Source organism: Peromyscus leucopus, chromosome 3, assembly GCF_004664715.2.
Source record: "Peromyscus leucopus breed LL Stock chromosome 3, UCI_PerLeu_2.1, whole genome shotgun sequence".
Classification (NCBI taxonomy): domain Eukaryota; kingdom Metazoa; phylum Chordata; class Mammalia; order Rodentia; family Cricetidae; genus Peromyscus; species Peromyscus leucopus.
In genome coordinates, this window is record NC_051065.1 from 46,899,288 (window position 1) to 46,924,969 (window position 25,682).

The window sequence follows — 25,682 nt, forward strand, 5'->3', positions numbered from 1 at the left end:
TAGTGGTAAAAGGAAAATGTCAGCACTCTCAAAACCTTCTATATTACACTGTAGAAAGAGATCGACCGTGAAAAACCTCCTGTGCTCACACTTCATTTTCATTCCTTCCCTGGACCACTTGACCCCTAATTCATTTGGTCAGAAAGACTTTCTCCTCCTATTGTCAAATAAGCTATTTTTTCTCACTCATCACCTCTTCATATCATGACCCCTTTGGTGTTGAAAGTCTAGAGAATAGGGCAGTATGAGTAATGTGGTTCGGGCTGTAGCAGTTTTTTCTGGAATCTCATACAAGTTTTCTCAATCATTTTGGTCTAAGATTTATCAACCAAGTATAAGACTGGGGAGTAGAAAATGTCATTATATAAACTTTTATTTCCAGCATCCCAGTCTTATCATGTCCCAAGGCCAGAAACGCAGATTTGAAGTTACATATACTGCACTTGCTTTCAACTGCAGCATTTCATTCTAATTTTTTTCTGTTCTTTTATTTGAAGTTTCTTACGCAGCACCTGCATGACTAATGCATTCATTATCTGGCGCATACTGTCACTTTCTAGATGTGATCATCCCCTTCTCAGTGTCCTTCCAGTAGCCAGTACCCTGTCCTTCCTGTCTTTCCAATCCCTACCCTCCACTCCAGCCTCCAATAAGGATTCAAGGATCATTGTCAGGACCTTAAAGAATTAAATATGACTTTCTTAATAGGGTGCCTGAAACCCTCTCAAGTCTGACAAGTTTTCTCTGGCCCCAAACACTCTGCTTCTAAATGTGAATGAGACCTTAGCCAGGCATAGAATTAAAGACTGATAGTGGAAGACTTCTAAAACCTTTGATTGGCCTGTCAAGAATAGCTCAACTTGGAAAGCATCACCAAGACAAACGCTTTCTAGGAAAACAAGGCCCTTTCTGTACACATTACCAGCTCTTTTATTAGTATGAAACATGCTCTCCTTTTTTGGTATTTCAGTTTCTAATAACAGATTCTTCCAATTAATGTCTGAAAATTACTGTAGCATATTCATGGCCAGAAAAGTAAATTTGAGTTCATTTGCTGGGTCAGGGTTTCTTTCCTGCCAGAAAGGCCTGGTCCTTAAGCTTTATCTCTGCCTTCCTCTTTTTCCAACTCCCTTTTCTTTGCTTATTTTTTTCCTTTTTCATCTCTCCTAGAATAAGGGCATTGTCACTAGATCTAAGTAGCTACTTCCAATCATTAGACAAGACAGATCTGAGTTCTGACAAAGTTCAACCTTGACCCAATTCCAACAAGTTTTCAACTTTGAACATTCAATTACAGAAAAAAAAAACTCCAATCTGTTTTCCATCTCAGACTGCTTGTCATATAAAGCTGATGAATCCAGCCTTACTTTATGTGCATGGGTGCTTTGCTTGCATGCATGTCTGTGCATTATGTGTGTGGCCACAGAAGCCAGAAGTGGAATTGGATCCCTGGTACTGGAGTTACACGTTTTTTGTGCACCAACATGTGTATGCTGGAAATCCAACCTAGGACCTCTAGAAGATCATCCAGTGCTATTAACTGCTGAGCCATCACACCATCTCCATGAAAATCTGTCTTTCAAGATCCTGTTCTATCCATGCCTTCTCCAAAAAGCTGACCTCAACTACCACATTAAGCCTTGAATATTAAGTAAGTCCAATGCAAATATTTTACAAATGTTGATTTAGACTCCTTAATTCTTTCATGTATTTTTCATGTGTGTGAATTGTATCTCCTACCACCCTGATTCAAACAATAAAGAGTGTTTTGGTGATATTTTAACTATCTTATTTTCTAGCAAGAACAAAGCTTGTTTTCACATCTACATCTTCCAGCTGCCTTACACTTTGCCACACATACAACCAACCACCTAATATGTTATTTATAACTTCATAATGTATGTTTCTTCTGTACATAATGTGATGACAAATGTCAAGTATCATCAATATGCCATCTATTCGAAGTCTCAGTTACTCATTTTCCTAATTTGAAAAAGCCTGAAAACAGTGCTGATTGAACAGCTCCAACTCCATGAGGATCCTCAGCAGAAGTCATGAAAACTGACTTGGAAAGGATTCCTCACAGTGCTGAGGAATAGAGAAATGGAAATGAAGTCATACACAAAGGTTGGATCTCATTACATTTACCAGAACAGCACTTTCTAATCACCAACTGAGTTAGTTAGAAGCACCATCAACTTTTGCATAAGGTATTTCCTGCAAATGTGTATGTTAGAGAACATGTACTATTCTCAATAGAGCTCGACAAAAGGGAAAAAGTAAATAGATAAAAGCACTTTAAAGTTTGTATTCATAGGATCTCTATCTCTACCTTCACCTCCAAGCACAATCCATCAGCTCTCAGATCCTGTCCCCACACCCCATTACAGAAAAGCAAACACTGAGAGTGAAGAAACCAGGGATGGAAAAACTGGAGTCATGGTCCCTCAAACTATCTCTACATCTCTACCTTCCTCCTTCATACTCTGACATCCCCACCAGGCATCAGATGTGCTCTGGTCCTTCAACAGCCCATGTGATCTTAGCAAGAAGTGATGTCAAGAAGCCATAGAGGTTTTTGAAAGTCTCCCTCACAAAATGAATTCTTACCTTCAGGCTTGAAATGTAAGTGATTTGAGGAGACATCTGACTAAGGACACCATTCTGTTTCACTCTAACATTGTAAATTGCCTGTGTCCCAAGGATTTTAATTTCCTGGAATGCCAAGTTATTGGGATCCTTGTAGTTTGGACTTGAAATTGTCACATTCAAATGGTTCTGAAACACATCAAGCATAATTATGAATAAATTATAAACACTTAGAATCCCAGCTCCTCAAATATCCATCCTAGACTACACCGCCAACCTTCTCTAAAGGCCTCTCAATTTCATCTTCTAATGTATGCTAATGGGGTACAAATTTATTTTGTAATGCCAAAGGAGAGAGATGAGAAAACAGACATTTTAGAAAATTATCTTTTACAACACTAGCTGATTTGTTTTTGTTTTTGTTTTTGTTTTTTGAGACAGGGTTTCTCTGTGTAGTTTTGTGCCTTTCCTGGAACTCACTTTGTAGACCAGGCTGGCCTCGAATTCACAGAGATCCACCTGCCTCTGCCTCCCGAGTGCTGGGATTAAAGGCATGTGCCACCACCGCCCGGCTTGATTTTCTTTTTACTATTGACTCTTTTTTTTTTTAAAGATTTATTTAATTTATTTATTTATTTATTATACAGTGTAATGTCTGCATGTATCCTTGCAGGCCAGAAGAGGGCACCAGATCTCCTTACAGATGGTTGCAAGCCACCATGTGGTTGCTGGGAATTGAACTCAGGACCTCTGGAAGAACAGCCAGTGTTTTTAACCGCTGAGCCATCTCTCCAGCCCTTGTTGACTCTTTTTGGTAAATATAGCTGATGTAATTATTATGAATTAAGTCCTAAGTGTATTCACCCACATAAATGCTGATATTTAAATATGAATATAGAACACATACAGTCATCTTCAGACAAAAATCCCACACAATATTTAAACAAATATGCACTTACTTGGGAGACAGAAAATTCACTGAATAGGTAAATGTTCTTGGCCACAGTATCTGAAAGAAGAAAGAGATGTCAGACTGGTCATGTGTTTCACCTTCCTCTCCTTAAAACTGGCTCCTCTTTCTTTTCATGACTGAAGACACTTCACTAGATCTGTGTATCACAACTTCTTTATTCATTCATCTGTCAGATACTTTGGCTGCTTATGGATCTTTACTAGTACAGATAATGCCACAGTGACTATGAGAGACACAATATCTTTATGGCATACTGTTTTCATTTCTTTTGGATGGCACACACCCAAACATGGGACTTCTGTGCTATGTAGTTCTATTTTCAACATGTGAAGGTGTGTCTACGCTGTTTTGCACAATGACTATGCAAATTTATTTTATGTTTTGTTGCCTATGCTTTTGGTATCACACTTAAAATTACAATACCATGCCCAGTATCAAAGAGGCTTCCCCTATATTTCCTGCTAAGAGGTCGCTGTCCTCTGAGGTGCCCATTACCAAAGAAGCTTCTCATATATTTCCTCCTAAGTGGTTGCTGTTGACTCTCTTGTCCACTTTTTCACAATAGCTAAGATGGGGAAACAACAACCATATCTATTTGCAGATTAATGAGTAAAAGAATTACAGTGCATGAATACAATGGAGTATTCTTGACTATTAAAGAAGAAGGAAGCCCTGCATTGTTAGAGCAGAGATGAATCTGGATCATATTCCACTAGGAGAAGTAGGTGAGACAACAAAGGAGAAGCAATGTATGGTCTCTGTTCATACAGGAGATAAATGGTTGCACTCAGAGGAAGAGCCAGGAGTTTTCAGAATCAGGCAGAAGGGTAAATGTGGAAAATCTGTTCAAGGACTATGAACAATGATAAGAACAAGTTCTGGAGAGCCAATGCTGCCATTAGTGGTGATGGAAGCATCGGGTTATATTATGGTAACCATTGCACAGTGCCTCTACATGTGAAGAGTTTACATGGCCACACACTTGGCTTCTCTTTAGTACTATAACTGTAAAAGGATCCTTTGCAGTCCTCCCAAGGCAGTGATCCTATGGGAATCTATTTCCCAAGTTAAAGTCATGAGAATTGTTGGTGCAGTGGAGTTAAAGAAAAGAAAGAAACAAAGAGAGAAAGAAAATATACTAATGTTAGATGCACATAATCAAGAATGTGTACACTTGCTACCTCCTTGACATGGGTGTGTCTTTCATATCTTCAACAGTTTTCCCCTAGGGACTCAGGGGGAAGGTATGTACAATGAAGGCAAACTACAGGAACAGTGTTGAAAATGTGTCTTTCAGGCTTTCAGGTGTCTTTTAGCAATGAAGTGAAAGCCTGTTAAACATGACTCACTAAGGAGAGAATTCAGAAAAAGAGAGACAGAGAAAGTCAGAGAGATGTTCTCCCTCCTCCCTCTGAGGTTCATCTATCATGGCCTCTGACCAGTACATGCAGAAGCACATGTTTTCTCTGGGAGGATGCTCTAGGATGCCAGGTTTGATTTCATCTGCAGCTGAATGGCCAGCAGTGCTGAAGGGACAGAGTCAGACATGCAGGTCTGCAATGGCCACACCCTCTCACTGCACTCACCCTTCGTCTCCCCATCATCCCAGAACAGCTCTCCTCTTGCTTCTTTATTTTCATCCAGAGCAATGATAAGACCAAGAGGGTTCTTCCGGCTGTGGGGAACAGGAGCACAAGACCCAAATCCTTAGTGCTCAAAGAATTTTATGAATCATTTGCATTAAATTCACCTGGAAAAAGTTACTAGCTGTAGATGCTCTATTCTCCTTCAAATATAAAGACAAGATTGGCAGGCCCCTCTCTCTCTAGTACCAAAATTCACAGGGGATGGGAAGACCCTAAAGCTCAGCAATAAGTATATATGAAGGAGGTGGGAATGTGAGAGCAGAATCAATAGAGCAATAAAAAAATGTGGCTGCAAGTATCATTTTGAAGACAGATTATTAGAAAAGGGAGAAATCTTCCACAACAGTGTTATGGCTAGGTGTTTGGAGTTCATACCCTGAGAAGTGTCAATTGCTATGAAAAAGACATATTTTCCCCTCATGAGACAGTTTTTCTGATAAAGCAAAAATATATAATAGGGTCATATAGAGACTGTCCACTTTCCTTATTTTGATTACTTGTCATTTTGTCTTGAGAAGAAAAGCATATATTCAACCAGTAATTAGGACTGGTAGCAATCACTCTGCTGGAGGAGTTGGAGATAATACCTGAGTTTACCTTGGACCTTTGAGAAAGCAGCTGGAAATGGAGAGTGGATAAAGCTTGGTGATAAAGCATTTTTCAAATATGCGGAGCCTTTTGCAAAAGGTAACGTGGGAGACGCCTGCATGCAGTGAAACAGGTGACTTCCAGGGGACGAGAATAGTATGCTTTGGCCAGGGCTGGCCTGAAGGCTGAAGGCACTGCAGGAAACTGCAACTCAAGGCAACGTGAAGCTAGGCTGCACTGTTCCTAAACACGACCCATGGAGTCCAGATTTCAAGCAGGGCAGCAACAAGTCCACACTCTCAATTTAGGAAGGGAACGCTTGTGCCCAACAGCCTGATGCTGAACAATCAGAGAAAGAGTAACCAGAACTCTTTGTTTTATCTCCACATAAAGTCAATAGTGTAACATTTTAGGATAATAAATGGAGTTCAATGGAAAACACAGCTTTTCAGAATTCTAAGAACTAATTCCCAGGATATTAAAACCAAATAATCTAATACTTTCAGGGACACATGACAGAAACACGCAGCTCTTCAGTGACATGCAGATGGAGTCTACAACTGGAGTCAATGACATGTAAAGGAAGTCTGTGACGTTGGTGGGTGGCTAAGTGTGTGTGTGTGTGTGTGTGTGTGTGTGTGTGTGTGTGTGTGTGTCTGTCTGTCTGTCTGTCTGTCTTTCTGTCTGTCCTGGAGTGATTGATATACCTAGTATCATTCTATTGGAGAAAACTGATTTTCCCTCTCCCAGCGGGTATATGTGACAGCTCAGCTGTGAGTCTTTACCTAGTAGCTAGGTTTTTATTAGTTACGAATAGAAAATAGCTCAGTGGGAGGAATGGAAATGAGGGTGAAGCATATAATGAGAATGTGTGAACCAAGACAGGGAACCAATGATAAACATGCAGGTCAAGGCAGGGAGACTTGCCCAACATAGTCTTCCCAAGACATGAGGCTTTCAATGACAAAGCTGGACATGCCTTGGGAAAACAGGAAGGCTGAACATTCTAGCTGTCAGCCTGTTCTGACACATTCAGAGAGTTGGGGAGGGAGTAGATTAAAATATCTCAAAATCAATCAGGGTGCAGCACTAGGTCATAAACTTCTAGAGGAAAGGTCAAAGGGACATACCCCACTCCAGGATCTTTCCCACCCAGTCTGGTCAACAGACTACCCCAGGAATGCTCCCCTTTGTCAGCCATGCACCCCCTTAAAGACATCACAGGCTGTACCTGGCTGTTGTGGTTGTGTCTGGCTGTTGTGTGGGGAAGATGTAACCTCCTCGAAGGTGAAGTCCAATTTTATCTCCAGGAAGTTCCATCTCAATGCTTTGCTTTCTCCATGTCAATTGCCCCCCCTAAGACAGGTAGATGAATCAAACACATTAGCTTCATAGTATGTGGCCCTCCAGGGACCACCATGATGAGTTCTCTATGGTGCTAATTCTTTTCCATGTAGTAGAAATACTCTCTACCCAGATAATCAAAAAAAAGCTAAAAATGTAAGTCAGTTCAGGGTTTGTAAAACATTTTTGCCATGCTAAGCCTGTTTGATGTATATTATGTGAACTGATAACCTCTGAACTTGTCATCTGATTTCTGGTCAAGCTCAAATCACCCATGAGGCTCTCTAAGGCTTGCTCATGAGAAGCCCTGTGAGTCTTGATCTTATTGCTGAATGTGTTGCATATGTGTTAAGTTGCAGGCTTGCTCTAGCTGAACTGTGCTGTGAAATTATAGGAAACACTACAGAAACATTCCTCTGTGCAAAAATGGTAGTTCTTAGCTCCAAAGAGGCACCTCTCTATGCAGCTGCAGCTGTAGTCTTGAGTTTAAGAAAAATTCCAGTTACTTACGGTCTCATAGTCATACCAGATGGCATCAGGCACATATGCCTTCACTTTCTCTGCACCCTAAAATAAAATAAAAAAAAAAAACTCATTATCGTCATGACTCAGCCTCTGAGGACATGAAGCAGATACCTTAGCATAGGGGGTTTCTCCGCCATATTTGGAAAAGGTAGGCATAGTCTTGTTTTCTCTGTTGTTGAGCTATGCTTTTCTCCTAGTACAGATAAGAGAACTATAGCCTGGCAATCTGGGGCAGGGGGATCACAAATGGGAGGGATTATAATTAGGAATAATAAAAATAATGATAAAATACACTGTGGGGACAATTCCAGCTTTCAGTGAATTATTGAATTTTCTCTGTAGCTCATACGTTAGATGTTGCTATAATTTCTACCTTTGTTTTTTTTTTATTTTTTATTTTTTGTTTTTCGAGACAGGGTTTCTCTGTGTAGCTTTGTGCCTTTCCTGGGACTCACTTGGTAGCCCAGGCTGGCCTCGAACTCACAAAGATCCACCTGCCTCTGCCTCACGAGTGCTGGGATTAAAGGCGTGCACCACCACTGCCCGGCTAATTTCTACCTTTGAAGTTGGGAAGCCTACACAAATAACTCTTCTGGGCCAGCAATTCTCACCTCACTGGCAAAGATCATCAACCCTGATCACTTTGACTTTAGAGTAAGTGTTGGTCTCTGTTTCATCCTGGCTCCACATCTCAGAGCAATAATAGTCAGTTATAATTGACCCGATGAGCCAGAGGCTCATTCCCAAATCTAAGTGATTAGTTTGTGCTTTTACACTGGTTGAGAACTTGTCTAGAATAAGAGACCTCTAAAGAAGAAAACATAAATCAGATATGCTACTACAAAATAACCCTGCATACTCTTCCCTGTTGACTCAACCACAGATCTATGCAGTAGATGGGGGAGAAGACTTGGTGAGTAGTGATCAGAAACAGAAGCAGAGGTTGCCTGCCTTCCTCTGTGAGAACACTTGCCTCATCCAGAACAGGAGTGATGAGGAGTCCTGGTCCCCACAGAAACTGCCGGTTTATGTCCCAAGTATTGATGTCCTCATAGAACCTAGATAGCAAAGAGATAGGTCAGAGAGAGATGGGCCCAGGGCTTTAAATCTCTCCTACAACCTAACCAAAGCATGTAAGCTACCTGGAAAACAGCCACAATCACTGTGCGACACCTACTACTGCCCCACTTCCTCCCATCCCACGTAGATCTGTGTCCCCAACCAAACACATGTGCCTTCCTGCTCTTCCCCCAGGTGACACAGAAGTTCCTATTCCAGGATCTACACTAAGCTGGACCCAGACTATGCTATTGTTTGCTGTATCTCTCTTCAGAAAATAAGTAAAAATAATCTACAAATTTTATGACCTTAGCTTATTGTCAAGAAAGATCTGGGGCCAGGTGGTGGTAGCACATGCCTTTAATCCTAGCACTTGGGGGGAGGATGCAGAGGCAGGAGGATTTCTGTGAGTTCAAGGCCAGCCTGGGCTACAGAGTGAGTTCCAGGACAGGCTCCAAAGATACACAGAGAATCCTTGTTTGGAAAAACCAAAAAAAAAAAAAAGAAAAAAAGAAGGAAGAAAGGAAGGAAGGAAGGAAGGAAGAGAGAGAGAGAGAGAGAGAGAGAGAGAGAGAGAGAGAGAGAGCGCTGGACCTAGGGGCACAATGCCAGCAATCTCAGATATGTGGGTAGATTTCTTGCCCAGTATATGCAAAGCCTTGGGATTGATTTATGGCGTGTGCGCGCGCACGTGCGCGCGGGCGGGCGCGCTCGCACGCACGCACGCACGCGCGCGCACACACACACACACACACACACACACACACACACACACACACACACACACTCCTGCATACCTTGCTTGGATGGCTTTATATTTTACTCTGCTAATATGACCTTGTCAACATCACGAAGTTTGCATTAAAAGAACGTTGGGAGGACTTACTCATGCAGAAGGGGCCTAGCCACCGTGTCTCCCCGGCTGTGGGCACGGTATAAAAGAGTGTAGAGGTAAGGCAGCAGAGTGTATCGGATGTTAAGGTAGTGCCTAGATGAATTCAACAGCAAGGAATCAGCTCCAAAAGAGGCAGGATCCTGGTCCTAAAAGAAAAGACACGTTTGCAGTTGTGAATTGACTATGGGGAAGCTGTGCATACCCAGAACGATCTCAGATATCATGCAGCGTAACCCAGGATTTCATGCTGCATGATCTGGGCCCTCAGTTGCACATTGCCTCTGAGTGTGGCACAGCTGGAGGGTAGAACCACAACATTGAGTAAGTTGCCATGACAACTTACCCTGCCTCGTCCACGGGTTCAAACTCCCCTGCTGAGAGACTGTCTTACATAATTTTGAAATGTTTCCCCATCTTCGTTCTCATTACAAAAACAAGAAAGGCAAGTAGAGTACACAGAAGTTTTATAAACCTCTTAGAGTCCCATCATTTCCATTTTTGTTTTAAGGTTTCTGAGATCTCTATTTTTTGTTTTAATGGTGTGATAGTTGTCCTCAGCTTTCTAGAACCTAAGCTTCTGGCTCTGGCTGCCTTGGAAAAGGTAAGCATCTTACTTGCTGCTGCTGTCTAACCCCTTAAAGTATTCTACACAGCATGGTATCCAGCTGCATTTCTCATTTAGGAATTTTTTAAGACAAGTTTGCTAGGTAGCCCAGGCAAGCATTTAACTTCTGATCCATCCTCCTGCCTCCACCTCCCAAATAGCTAGGATCAGAGGTCTGTGTCACCAGGTAGAATCTTGAATTCTTAACCCTTTGCTTGAGCTGTGCATCATAACCTGGCTGAATCTAAGGAAGCCATCCACACAAAAATGAGCAACCTGTGTGTGTGTGTGTGTGTGTGTGTGTGTGTGTGTGTGTGTGTGTGTGTGAACTAAGCTGGTCCCAATGGCAACAATAAGAGAGAAACTGAGACATTGGGACATTTTATGATCAACAGGTCCTTGTTAATGGCAAGTGGGACCCAAATCTGCATACATGAAGTATATTATGAAGCTGGCTCAACAGATTTCATGGTGGGAATACAAACAGATCCACTCCTAATACACACCCAATGTACATTGATTATACTTCCCAGTTGACTTACCTTGTAGCCTTGGCCATTGTGATTCCGGGAAAATGGATAAAATGCCCCCAGCTGCATCCACCGCCTGCAGAGCTCCTCAGATGTGTCCAGGGCAAAGCCACATATATCGGCCCCTACCTATAATGACACATGGACAACATGCTTATCATGCTTCCACCCCCTTCTGTTGCTTTCTACCAGGAATTTCCTAACCGAACTTTTTTTTTTTTGTGATACATATTTTTTATTTTACAATATCATTCAGTTCTACATATCAGCCATGGGTTCCCCTATTCTCCCCCCTCCCACACCCTCCCCTTACCCCCAGCCCACCCTCCATTCCCACCTCCTCCAGGACAAGTCCTCCCCCGAGGACTGTGATCAACTTGGTAGACTCAGTCCAGGGAGGTCCAGTCCTTCCTCCCAGACTAAGCCAAGTGTCCCTGCATTTGTTCAAATCTTTTACCCAGAAGGCTAATGTGGTATGGTCAGAATCATCACTGTGTGTACTAAATGACTCCTTTCCTGCCATGGCCTCTTGATTTTGTTAAACTGAGCATGAGCACTGTATGGATAGTAGCTGGCAATACCAATAATATTGTATCACATACATTTCTAAAGTCCGACTCTGATCACGCCACTCACTTCATCAAACTCTCCACAGCTTCCTCTCTATCCCTCCTCTCAACCCTTTAAACCTGGTTCCAATCTACCCTTTCAGATAACTACCTGCTCCAGTTCTCCACACCGATCTTAGGGACACATCTGTCACCCGCTTCATGCTCCTTTTGCTTATGTTTATTCTGTTGTCTTAAAATAAGCTTCTCCACTCATTAGCTAGTCTCCATAAATCAACTTAAGCGCCATCTTTTCTACAGAGTCTTTGGGCTTTCTCCCCTGACTCTCTGTCCCTTATAACTATATCAAATTAATAAAGAATTTTCTCAGAATCTCTCATAATGATTAATATGTACACCCCTGTGGGTTTTTTAAATCCTGGCTTGCCATAATTATGGTTACTTGTATTTCTCCATATTTTGTTACTGGATGCCATTCATACTTAATTTAGCACCTTGACACAGTAAGAGTTCAATAATGTGTCTGTTGAATTTGACCAAGCAATCCAAAGCCTATCCAGGGCTGCAGGGCTCTTTCTTCATCTGGGAACTTGCTATATAGGTGTGTTGCATGTATGCATGCATGGGAACTAGTTACATACTCCATGTATGCATGAATCTGACTTAGACTCGAAGATTGGCACACTTTTTGTGTGTTACACATTAAGAATATTTCAGGAGATATCAGGGTTGTACTTTCTCTTTACATCAGGCAGTTCAGACAATGATGACAACTGTAAGAGCCACAGTGATGGTGATGAAGAATGGACATTAAAGCCCTCACCCATGACAGGCTTTATAGTATGAAAACTTATCAGAAGGAAACTTCCTGGGGACTGAAAGTCATAACAGAGCTGGGGACAAAGACTCACCATTGGGATACCGAAAAGGTTGAACTCTAGCATGCCTGGAATGGACCACTGGAGGTCCTTCCAGGTGGCAGTATTGTCTCCCAACCAGTGGGATGCAAACTTGCCAGAGCCCGCAAAGGTAGAACGTGTTAAGATGAAGCTTCTCTTGTCTGGGAACACGGTCTTCACGGCTCTGGGAAGGGACAGATATTTAGGGATCAGTGGGGAGCTCAGCTAGTCTCAGAACAACACCAATAGTAAGAATATAAAAAACAAATGTCTCATTCCTCTCTGCTCCTTTTCTCCAAAAAGGAGTAGAGGGGCTGTTAGAAGCAGTCTCTACCATGACATGCATTCATGTTTTGCTTAACTTTGTTTTACACATATCATTAGCCTCCTAATTTCCAACAACTTCCAAAGCAGCCTTGGAAAGGTTAAAAACTAGAGGTATATGAATTTTATAAAATAAAAGTAAAACTTAACATAAATAAAAATATGTTAGTCTTTCTATCACAAGACCTCAGAAACAAAACAAAAGTGGACTTATCAACGTTACTTTTGAAAGTTTTATGTAGAGAAACATGTTAATAATAATTTTATAAGAAAAAATGTTGTAAAATTAAACATAAATGTATTTTTTAAACTAAATACACTAAATGTTTTAAGTTAAAGGTCTGCATATGTACACGTAACTAAAAAATTTTGCAGAGCTGGATTAATAACTCGATGGTACAACACTTGCCTCACAGGTAAAGCCCTGAGTTTATCTCCCACAATGAAAAATCATTTACTGTGGAACTTTCCCATTTATCTCAAAATAGCTAAAATTATACCTGTTATTTTGTTAATCAGTGAAATTGTTCTTGGTCTAGTTTCTTGCTGTTACTGTTACATCAAAAATAAATTATCCTTACATTTTTATCATTATAGAATTTAATTTCACACAAAAGCACAGAATCCAGTAGAAGGCTCCTGGGTCCAACGTAAAAGCCCAATGGCCATGAATATCTATAAGTTACTTAACCTTTTATATCCTTTATTTTTACACTATTTAGGAGGATAAAAAGTATAAGGAGAAGGGCCTAAATTTTGTTTTGCCATATTTTAGATATTTTCTTTGGATAATAGCTTTCTTCTTACTTTCTATTCATTAATTTACTCATTTCTTACTTCATTTTATATATTCTGCAAATACTTACTAGATTTCTTATTTTCTACATGCCAATTTCTTCATTCACTCAGTAATGATGACCATATTTTTTAAATATTTTGTCAGCTTTAAGTATTTGTATGTGTGTGCCTATGCACACATTGGGTATATGCATATTAAATGCAGATGCCAGAGAGGACCAGAAGTGGGAGTCTGATTCCTGGAACAGGCAGTTGTAAGCCACCCAATGTGGGTGCTAGGAACCAAATTCAGGTCCTCTGGGAGAGCTATACATGTTCTTAACTTCTAAGCCATCTGCCGAGGACACACCCTCCCTCAAGTTTACTTTTTGTTTTGAATTTTAACAAATATTATTTATGAGTCACTATGCCTCTTTCAGATCCATAATGTGATCACATATAAGTTTGTAATAATAATGAACTCACTCTGCTGTGGCAATGGCCATGGAGTAGCCATACAAATTGTGAACATCATACTGCTTGCCCCAATGCTGAATTGCATCCATGCAGAGAGTCTTAGAGAACAAGTGCCCATCCAGGATCTCTGCAACAACAACAAATGACCAATCAGGGAAAACTTTCTGTGCTAATTTCTTACTTCTTAACTTCCACACATCCTGTAAAGATGGCTGCACTGGCCAGGTTTTTATTATAGCCATCCTGAAAACAAATGTGCTGTGTTCCAATCATCAGAAGACCATCTAGTTGATGTAATTTTCTGATACAAAAATGCATTGTGTCACCCACACACTCCTGATTCTCAGACGCAGAGAAGAGAATATAACCCAGCTAGAATTTCAATCAAATTTTTCAAACCATTATAACTGGCTCAAAATAAGAAACATTGGATGAAAGTGTAATTTAGCTTCTGACTCCATTTTCCCTTAATCACATGTTGCATAGAGTGATTAGTAGTCTTAGTTTCATTCACATATTCTCTACTCCTACTCAACCATTGTGGCTCCCACAGAAATGAAATGTGTATTCTATTTATTAATATAGATTCTTGACAATTTATTTACTTCTGACCTATTTTTTAAATTCGTTCTACATGTTAATGCCAGATTAATACTTCTAAAACGAGTTGACAATCCTACATCCCTCTGACAAAACTATAAATAGCTTCTATCACAGAAAGAATTAAGTGAGGACTGTTTGGCCTCCCATCAAACCTCTTCAACATTTGATTCTCACCTACATCTGCCTCAGTTTCCTAGTTTGTCTTCAGACTGAAGTTACCATGAGTGTTATAACCCTAGAAGTTTTGTTTCTTTCTTACTCAAGATATAAATTTCTTCTTGGCTTTGTATCTTTCTTCAAACAACAATTAATACTGTGGTTCCATAACCATATCCTCAGAAGTTGAGGTTCATTTGACTATATGGTTCATGTTCACCCTTCAAGTTGTGGTCAGCACCAGATGTATCCCTCACCTGAAGGTCAAGACTACCCATCTGGTCTCTCTTGTAAGCTCTATGAGATGCACCTTGAAAGTGGCACTAACTAATCACTAGCCTCTGGATTCTGCATCATATGTGTTTTGGAATGTCCTCTACAACAGCATGGACTAGGCATAGATGAACTAGATTATCCATTGAGACTTTATGCCTCTTCAGGGAACCATGGACAGTATATTGAGTTTCTTTCCTAGTTTTCTTTATGTAGTACCCACATTCCTTTCCCCGTGAATATTATTGTTCAGTGGTTCAGGTCTATCCTTGTAAATTTAAAATATCACATACACCTTGCCACATCAATCAAGATGACCACAATGACTTACTTGGTGTGAATGGGGGATAATTGAGGTTGTTTGTGGAACATCCTGAAACTGAGCCATCAACAAAATTGGAGACTTCATTCATATCCTACCAGATAGAGAGCAAAATCTATTAGACAAAGAAGCATACTGTGTTTATATAATGGTAGTGTGTTTTTGTTTCTGAGGATCAGATAAATTACTCTACATATTTCTTTTTAAGAATGTCCCATGCATAAGGTAAAAATATAGATCTCTATCTTCTCAACTCACTAGAAATTTCATAAAGGAAGTTCTTAGAATAGCTTCAAAATGATACATGTCTATAGTTACTGAAAGTAAAAAATTTTAAAATAGATTATCCAAAAAGTTACAGTTTATTTCCTGTCATATATTTCAACCTACAGTGCTGCGGGCCGCAGGAATATCATAAGAACTCAGCTGGTTATGGCAAAGTCACTACCTGGAAGAATCAGGGAATTCCTCCAGAGGAAGCCAAATCCCAAGGAGTTTTTGGTGTTACTTGGCTTGTTATATATCAGCTGTATTCTGTTATGAAAATCATGTGTGCCTTCATAGATTTCCCAATTGACTTTTCCCTAAGAAAGGCTAACACTGTGGACTGATCACTCTCTGGACATACACATTCCAGGTATTTGGAGAACAGCCTCAGAAAAGGCTTTCTCTGGAATCAGATATCTCCCTTGGCTACTTTCAAGGACTAGCAGTAATAACAGTCCACATGCAAGTCTCCTGATTTAAGATAAATTCCACAAGGAGACACCACCTAGGTCAGGTGGATGTTAAGTAATAGCTTTACACAATTCAGCTTGGACCCTCCTTTCTTACAGCCTTACCAACTTTATAGACCGCTAACTCCTTACCTAACCACTTCTAGGAATATTTAGATAACCTTCTGCGCTGACAGCTATGCTCAGCCAGAACCCTAGTTCAAGCCTCCCTGTAATTATCATCATTGGTAACATCTGACCAGGTCCATTCCCGGATGGAGGAAAGTACCTTATCAGAGATACCTCTGTACTCTCTAAGAACAGACTTAAGCATCCGGGCTACCTGTATGAGAAGGCCTGGCGGATGTGCCAATTAAGCCTTACTTCCTCTTTTCCCAAACCTTACCACCAGTTCCAGATCTCCCTTTAACTATCACCAGAGGCATCTAGCTGTACACAGGTTGCCTAGCGACTGAGCACACTTTCCCCCACCCTGCAGAAAAACGGCAGATAGCTTGGACATATAGGCACTACAGGAAAAAAGAAGACAGTTTTATTTTCTCCCATTGACCTAGCAGCTTATAGATTCTTAACACTTTCTACCAACCATGTTTAAGATTATAGTTGGGCACATAAGAGCCCTCTTCTTAGATATTACCTGAATTTAGCCTTTAGTTAATTCATTTCCCCATTGGTCACTTCCCTTTGGGGTTGCAAGTGATAATTAACGGTTACTGCCTCCCTATGTGATTCTTATCACCCCTCCATTTGACCCTGGAAGCCTGGTTTTGCACTGCTAAGGGAATACTGCTTGTAAGTGTATATATACCAGAACTCCCAGGGCACGAACGGACAAAGAAGAGAGAAGAGAATGGAAGAACTAGATGGGTAAGAACTTGAGAGGAACGAACTGAGATGGGGAAGAGCTAGATTGAAGGACTAGAAGAGAGGACTAGAGGAACGAGATGGAAGATGAGGAAGAGCCAGATGGGGAAGAACAAGATGAGGAAGAGCCAGATGAGAGAGAAGGAGACGGGAGAGGAGCTGATAGGAGAAAGAACTAGATAAATGAGAACCTAGAAGGGACAGAACTAGATGAAGGAATTAAGATAGAACATAGAGAGGATCGCAGACAAGTGTAGAGAGAAATCAGGCTAAAGATGACCTAAATATGAGAGCAAAATATAAGCTTGTAACTGTCACAGAATAATAAAGTATATGGACTAGGAGTTTTGTGTACATAGATTCATTTCTTTTCATCAAGATTAATTATCAGCTGGTTGTAGATTCTTCCCGGACCCTGGGAGGGGACTACCGAGAAGCTGGACCCCCATAGTCCTCGATACTACAGTATTATATGCCTAAATATATCCTACATATAGGTACATACATAAATATACATGTATATCTAGAGAAGGGAGACAATGTATCCATGCTCCAGAGCTGTGAAAATTGAAGGTCTGGAAGGGAAGATAGCAAAACTAATTTTAGACATCTTTGGTTGCTATCATTTTACAGAATTTTTCCTGTCATCTTTTTAGCTGATTGTATTATTTGAATTTTCTATAGTTTTTTTTTTTTTTGGTTTTTTTTTTTTTTTTTGAGACAGGGTTTCTCTGTGTAGCTTTGTGCCTTTCCTGGAACTCACTTGGTAGCCCAGGCTGGCCTCGAACTCACAGAGATCCGCCTGCTTCTGCCTCCCGAGTGCTGGGGTTACAGGCGTGCGCCACCACCGCCCAGCTATAGTTCTTTTATAAATAGAAATTTTTCAACTGTGGACCTAAATTTTATTCAACAGCAGCTGTATTACACCCATATTCGACATTTTATGAGACATTGCTCCTTTATACTTCCAGAAGGTATCTTATACCTGAGCACTTTGGTTGGATGAATCTGTCATCATGTCTGAACAAAAGCCTCAAGCTGACAATTGAACAATCGTGTGCTTTCTGACACTGTAAGCAACATGTGACCCTTGCTTTCAGTTTCTTTCTATGTTCCATGACTCAAAGACATAGCCAGAGATACACACTGTGAATGTCTCCATGGGTCAAAGTGTTCAAACTCACAATCCAAATGCCATCAAACTCCACATCCTTGTGGAAAAGCTCAATTTCTCCTGCCCACCAAACAGCACACTCGGGATTGGTGTAATCAGGAAAGACAGTTGTTCCAGGCCAGACCTGTGGGAGACAAAAAAAGAGAGAGAACACTGATAATAAATTAAGCGAATGTAGAATAAGCAAAGAACTTTGTGTAGGAATTCCTAACGTGATCATGGAGACAGGGATAGAAAGCCATAAGTCTTCTCGGTGTAGAGTAAATCACTTAGAATATGGAGACTCAGTCACTCTCAATTGAAATGAAAAGCCACTTGAGAAAATTAATTTTAAAAATGTTGATTGGCTATTTAAATGAATAAATCTAAGGATAAAAGCACTGTCCTGTTTGCCAGTCTTCAGCTCTGGTTCACATTTCCATGTTGCTTCTCCTACTTTCAGGTCTAAGAATTGAAAATGGAGATATGTTTTGTCTGAATTTCAATTGACCCATTATAATCTATAGATTCTAACATTACTTACTTTTCTCTATTCTTTCTCTATCCAATTCCCTCGGACACTATATTTTAAAGGGCTATTGTGGATATTAAAAGTTAAGCAGAAGATAATACCTTCATGAAAAACAAAATAATAAAAGATTTCAGGGGGAAAAGTGGTAAGTATATTATTCATTGACAGGAAACTGAGTCAAGAGTGGCATGACTCTTTTCAATTGGATTTACCTAGTAGGCAGTGACTAATGCCAGTTTCAGTGGAGCAATGTGAGAAGCAGGAGTGTAGTGGCAAGAGGAGACAGAGTAAGGAAATGGACACTCAATGAGTGAGTTGTCATTGAATGGATCTGGCTGGGAAAAAACATGTAAGAGCTGGAGTAGATAGTAGGCATTTGGGTATGAAAAGGCAAAAAAAAAAAAAAAAGCTTATCCTCAGCATGTCAAAGTTCTTTGAAGATGTACCGGACAACCACACACTTATCCACAACCACTCACACTCCAGCCAGAGACAAAGCCACCACTTCCCTATTAAATTACCTCTCCAATGAGTGCGTTTACACCGTCAGAACTATTCACCCAGATTTTCATTGCTGAACCTCTGTCATATGGGCCATAGGGATCACTTGGGAGTGAGTTATTGGAAATGGCTGGATCCTAAGAAAAGAGAAAACACATGAAAAAACTTACTTTAAGCTAAAGGTTGAATCTCAATGAAGTCTCCAATAAAATAGGCACATTCAAATGTTGCTGAAGGCATATTTTCATTTCACTGGAGGCCAAGTAGGGAGAAGGGGACATAATGAAAAGGATGAGCAACCACCTAATTTCAGAATTAAAAAGGAAGTGCATACCAAAATGATGATAAGTTTCTGCCCATTGTTGTGTAGCTCCTTAACAAACTCCGGGAAGCCTTTAAAATTAACTGGGTCATAAGTGAAGTCCTTCCTCTGGTCCATATAATCAATGTCAGCATGCTGAACATCCTGAAAGAATGCAAGCGTCCACGATTTAGTGCCTATGAATTTCCCTGCTAAAGGGAATCACCAAAATTATCACCATTAGCATCTAAGATGAAAACCAACTCCTGTGCTGGAACCTAAATGCAGTGCTATTGGTTGTCCAAATACATCTTTTTGAAGAGCAATTTGGAAAACAAATTGCCTCATTATCTCCCTAAGGCTCAGCCCTACCCCTGATATCAGATTAACTGCACAATTTATGACAAACCACTGGGGCTATCTAAACAAAACTCACCCTACACACAAGACAAAGAGAAGAGGGGGATATTTCTTCTCTCTTCTTTCTCATTTCACTATCATAATAATCCTAATAACTATTTTTGTCACCTCTACCACAGTCCATCCGTGTGTATTCTTCCCTAGTTTTATATGAAAGTAGAGACACTGGAACAAAGTTTATACTGTGCCTATGTCCAGGAAATGAAGAGGAAGACAGAACAGGGTTGTTCTAGTTTTTTTAATTCCTCCTTTCTGTCTTATAGACACCTCATTTCCCATTACAGCCTCTAATATAATAGAAATATTCAAAATCAACCACTCAAAGCAGAAACATTTTAGTACAACATGTACACTATGCTTCCTTCTTGAACTTTCAAAACTGGATGCTCATATGCAACTCTGAATTATTTTCAGGTCAGTTTCTCAGTATTTCTTTTCACATCTTATTCCACTGCGCACCAAGAAATCCTCTTCCCCTACCCCCCAGATTACTCAGGAAGGCAATGTCTGCCTGTATGTAAGAAGAACCATACAGAGCAGAGAGGCACAGCGGTGCTGGCGATCTGAACTGACGACCCTGTTCCTTTGGCTATCTACTAGTAAATGGGGTTTATATCCTAACTGGAGTTGAAAATGGGATTCTGCAGTAAGTAAAGAAGACATGAGCTGGGCTTACGAGTCCACATGGGCATTCCCACTATTCTGATGGCTGGGCTTATTCTCCTCACCTCAGTTCTGCCTCTGCTGTTCCTGTCTCTCATTCCCTCTCACCCCAAGAGCCATAGTCCCTGAGGGCTGGAAGACAAGAGACGCCAGCCAAAGACTGGAGTCACCTACCCAAATGTCTTGCACAACTCTCATTTACTGTCTTCCCCTAGTCACCCTGTGTTTTTAAATCTCACTCTTTCACCTGTTCTAGTTTCTCATTTTCTTCCCAGTTCCAAGGTCTACTGAAGTTCTATTTCAAATACAAAATAAATGATCACAGTGTGCGAGAAGACAAGTCCTGTCCACTGACTAGTAAACAGCCACCCAAACACCACTGCAAAACAAATGGACCTCAAACTTGTCATTTAATTTTGGGATAAATCTACTTAAATGTGAATTCTATCACCAACAAGCTAAATGGGTATAATGAAACTACTTCCCTAATTTAGCTTCAGTTTCTTACCTGTGTCTGTGCCAAAAAATAAAATAAAATAAAAAGCCAGTTAGATTAGATGATTTGGACCTGAACCAGTTTCATGTGTGTGCACACGTGCATGCGTGCGTGCGTGCGTGCGTGCGTGCGTGTGTGTGTGTGTGTGTGTGTGTGTGTGTGTGTGTGTGTTGCCTAACTCTTCTCTTCTTCAATGTCTTCTCAAAATATCTGTTAACATTTATTAAATGATAAGGGGTTGGGAGATGGAAGATGGAAGACCTGCATTATGAATTACCTCACACAAAACCTGAGAATCAAGTTTATACCAAGGTCTTGGAGAGCTCTTGTATCACTTTTATAGTCAATCTCTTCCATGATATTTTTGAATCAAAACAATTCAACCAAGACTATATATAAGGTAATAAACCTATATGGAGAAGCATAAGCTAAAATCTGAGCTAAAGACAGAATTAACTTAGCTCAAAATTAAGTTCTGTAAAAATGCAGTCAAGACAATAAGCATGAGAAAATTGAATTGATAAAACAATACACAGTCAGAAACCAGGTTGCTGCCTCATCTATATTATTAGTCTTTAAGTACCACTTCCTACTGAAGAGAACCACAGTTCTTTGAAAACTAGTGATTGATCTGACAAACCCTCTAGTATTCTAAATGCATAAAAGTCATTTTATTACCAGAAGGGGAAAGAACTCAAAGAGGGAAAGTATGGAGAAGTTAGTGGCTGTTCCTGCTCCTCTGTGGATTTCGTTTTGGAGAACTATGTTCAAGCTTACTTACATATGGGAGCTGTGCTGCACGGTTTCGATCCACAACTTTCTTCATATTGTCTAGGGTTCCATAATCATACCGACTGAGCTGAAACCCAAGTGCCCAGTATGAAGGCAGAGTTGGCCGCCCGATGAGCTGAAATAAATACGTGGAATGAAAGTCAGTAATATTGTGTGTGTACACATGCATGGGGGGCGGGGATTGCATGTGGCGGACAGAGGTCTATGTAGGATGTCTTCCTTAATTGCCCTCTCCTTTAATTTGAAGGCAAGATCTCACACTGAACTTAGAGCTCACTAATTAGTCCTTATATAAGTGGCTGGCGAGCACACCCCAAGGATCGTCCTGTCTCTGTCTCCCCATGGGGAGATTATAAGTATACACCACTGCACCCAGCTTTTTACAGGACGTGGGTCCTCATGCTCCTGCAGCAAGTCTTCTTTTACCAATTAATTCATCTCACAGCTCAATACTTTTTAAGATAAAGCTATTTTATGCATTGGTTTAGGGCACAAAATATATTGTTTTCTGGTGTATTGATTCATTAACATTATGATGCCAGTCAACTTTTTTTTCTTTTTCTTTTTTTTTTTTTTTTTTGGTTTTTCAAGACAGGGTTTCTCTGTGTAGCTTTGTGCCTTTCCTGGATCTCGCTTTGTAGCCCAGGCTGGCCTCGAACTCACAGAGATCCGCCTGCCTCTGCCTCCCAAGTGCTTGGTTTAAAGGCGTGCGCCACCACCGGCTGGCCAGTCAACTTTTATATCTCCCTTTTAAGAGTAAGGGCACATTTTGGTATCTTTATATCCTTTCACATTTTTATAATATAAAAAAATTCCATTGTGTATATAAGGTCTGTCCTATGTCTGAAATGTATCATCTCGGGCATGTCTAACTCACACATGTGTGTTAAGTTTACATCTCTTAATGTTTGATACATAGGATTCCCTCAGTCATAACCATGACTTCATGTTTACCTCTAGATATTCTTGAACAACTTCCTCAGGTGTGCTCCCCAAGAAGACATAGAAGTCCAGAATCCCCCCAATGGGGCGGTATGTGATTGCTGGAGTAGGCTGAAGGGTAACCTCTTAAAAGATTAAAATAGAAGAAAATAAACATTAGGATTCGTTCTATTAAAATGACTACAAAATTTATAGCCATAGACACTAACTACCTGAACTTTGGTAAGGTGATTTTTAATGCCCCATGTGTTGTATATAAAGAAACAAATTCTTACATACATGAGAGTTAAAATATTTGTTCAGCAACAAACATCAATAGCAGGAAACTAGAATGTCCTAACTCTTGTGCCATGTCCCAGGCTCTGTCTAAAGAACAACCAGCCTCACAAACGAAACCAGAATTAGTCACTGCAGCACAAGCATAGTTACTTGAGGCTGATGGCCATTGTTACTGATACCCCTAGTTACCCAAAATCAGAGCCCCTCAAAATAACTCAGCTGTCACAAATCCATTCCATGGAAGCAACTCTAATCTCCTCTCAGACAATGAACATCAGTAAATACTGTCACAAGAATGTCGCATGCCCCATCTGTTTCCTGCGCATGCCCATTTCACCTTGCCTGCTATTCCTGAGATTCTGTGCATGCTCATTTCACCTTGCCTTCCTGACACTTGTTCTCTACCCATGCCCACCTCACCTTGCATGCCACTGTTAAGATGTGTATAAGCTTCAAGTTACAATCATCCCTTTCAGTTACTCAACCCCAAGCACACCTGTCTGTATAATCTTTGCATATGCAAATAAACTCTGACTTTTGCTTCCTGGTCTCTTTCTGGCAGTTTAGTTTGCAGACCCACAAAAATTAAATCTTAGAGGGTAGAAGAAAAAAATCTCTCTGAACCTGTCATTCTTGTTCTACACCTCATTGTTACTATAAATACACAGCCCAGCTAGACACTCTGAAGTACTAGCCTCAGTGAAGAAGAGTCAAAGTAAAGCAGGTCAAAGACTATATCATAAATACCAAGTCCCATTACTCTCCTAATCACCCTCCTGAGAAGTTGTCTCCTAGCCTTGTTCTATGTCTAGGGATAGAGGGCCTCAGAGTCTTCTGAAAGCACTCTTAGGTCATATAGAACTAATTCACACAGAGAACCTACAGCCTTGTAGCTTTCCCATTAAGTCTTGACTCAACTCATTTTTGTGATTCCTTTTAAAACCACCTGAAACTGGACAGTCAATGTATTCTTTTTGTCTGTTCTTGGGCTGTTTGTATTCTAGAATGATCTTGGATCATCTAGACTGCTTCTCAAAACAAAACAAAAACTATAGTGAAGAATTAGATCTTTCTTGCTTACTTAATCCTTAAATTATTGCAAGCTGATATTTCTATAAAAGAGCATAAATTATGAGAAAAAGGCTTATGCAGACCTTTGGCTGTTAAATCAATGCTTATTCTCATTATCTATATTCATCTTGTATGGACATGAAAGACTGTGTGGCTACATCTTTGAATAACACTGACCTAATCCAATGATAATCAATTAGGAGAGTAAGGCTCAATATCTTATGCCCACCATCAGCCTAGGAGATATTTATCCATCTCTTCTTCCCCTGTGGTGACTGTACTGAAACTGCCAGTCAAGATCTCTTAATGTAGAACTAAGAAGGATTTATGCTCTGTGGGTAAATCCTGTCTCACAGTAGATTACAGGAAGAGTTATCCTAACTCTGTAATAACAAATATTCCAGAAGAGGCCACCAGATTTGAGATTTGAGCACTCAGGAGAGAATCCATTGCACACAGATCCCATGGGTAACCAGGTAAGGATGTCACAGCTAGAGAGCACAGCCAGTCATGATTTAAACATTGTGAAAGGGATTCATTCATTCAACCATAGTGCTATAAAAGGGGCTGTGATATATTATATGCTTGTTTGTTTAGGAATATTTCTTTGTCCTTTACCCATGGCATTGCTGTTCATCAGAAACACCCCAAATGATAATCCACTATTATCTTCAAGGCACAGGAAGAATGTCTGTACACCATACAAGTTATTTCCTTCCTGTAGGAAGACAATTAAAACACAAACATTCACAATTAGTCTAAACATCATGATCAATGAAGATGTCTATGAACTTTATGAGTTCAGGTCTCTATTTAGAGGATGTTAACAAGTGAGTTGGTGCTTTCTCAAATAATGCACCAACTCTGACCATTAATCTAGTATGTATATGGAGATCTTGACTTTTGTTAAAATATGGAAGGATATGAATTCTGAAACTATTGTTCATAGAATCTCTATTCTCAAAGAGGACTATGTGATCCTAACTTAACCTCATCTGTAAGTGGTCTATCAAACTTTAATATAAATCAGCATCCATAAGGAGCTCTAAGTGGTTGAAAGTTCACACTGCCCCATGGTAGAAGCTGCAGATTAGGTCACCATCACCAGTTGCTCCTCATAAGCTGCTCTCTCAACACATTTTCCATTTGTCAAATGGATTTTGGGTAGCATGTGTTTAAGTGAGACAGAGAAGGGATAAGACGCTGTCTCTCCTGCCTGAAAAACAGTTTACCACAGGCTCTTGATTTCAATGGGAAATTTACTGAGGATATTCTATGTGCCATGTATTCTTCTTGACACTTTACATGTCTCAGCCATTTAATCCTCACTATAACCTGTAAGATGAGTATATAAACCTCACTTTAAGTTTCACACTCACTGACTGAGCTAGCTAAGCACCTGACATTACCCTCATTTTACAGATGAGGAATTCAAGACCCAGAGCAGTAAGAACTTGCTCAGAATCACATCACTAATAAGGAGAAGATCTCAAAAGCAAAACCAAGCTGTATCACTCCAGATTCTCCCTCTAAACTACAATGCCATGTGACACTCGAGATTAAGGTTGTGATATTCACAGGAAAGGAACCTGAAAGCTTACATCATTGGGAGTTGTGTCCCTGGAAAACAAGGACCAGGTCTTCCAATTCATGTCATGCCGGTACTGCTGGTGCACGTGTTCACCCAGACCATATACGTTAGCACTTGGCAGTCGAGTGGAGAGCTGCAGGAACTGGTCAGAGAAGAGGAGGGGCCCAATACTTGAGTCAAACCTAGA

General features: G+C 40.4%; 1 protein-coding gene across 1 annotated transcript in view; it reads right to left on the reverse strand.

Moving 5' to 3' along the window:
- LOC114684453 overlaps positions 1 to 25,682 on the reverse strand; it is a 157,905-nt gene that overhangs the window by 105,308 nt on the left and 26,915 nt on the right. Inside the window, 18 exon segments of the mRNA XM_037203622.1 lie at positions 2,611 to 2,778; positions 3,549 to 3,598; positions 5,149 to 5,237; positions 7,028 to 7,152; positions 7,651 to 7,707; positions 8,639 to 8,723; positions 9,611 to 9,765; positions 10,766 to 10,882; positions 12,234 to 12,405; positions 13,809 to 13,926; positions 15,163 to 15,247; positions 17,939 to 18,052; positions 18,961 to 19,077; positions 19,275 to 19,406; positions 21,602 to 21,727; positions 22,567 to 22,679; positions 24,523 to 24,622; positions 25,506 to 25,677. Of these exon segments, the coding sequence (XP_037059517.1) occupies positions 2,611 to 2,778; positions 3,549 to 3,598; positions 5,149 to 5,237; positions 7,028 to 7,152; positions 7,651 to 7,707; positions 8,639 to 8,723; positions 9,611 to 9,765; positions 10,766 to 10,882; positions 12,234 to 12,405; positions 13,809 to 13,926; positions 15,163 to 15,247; positions 17,939 to 18,052; positions 18,961 to 19,077; positions 19,275 to 19,406; positions 21,602 to 21,727; positions 22,567 to 22,679; positions 24,523 to 24,622; positions 25,506 to 25,677 (2,095 nt within the window).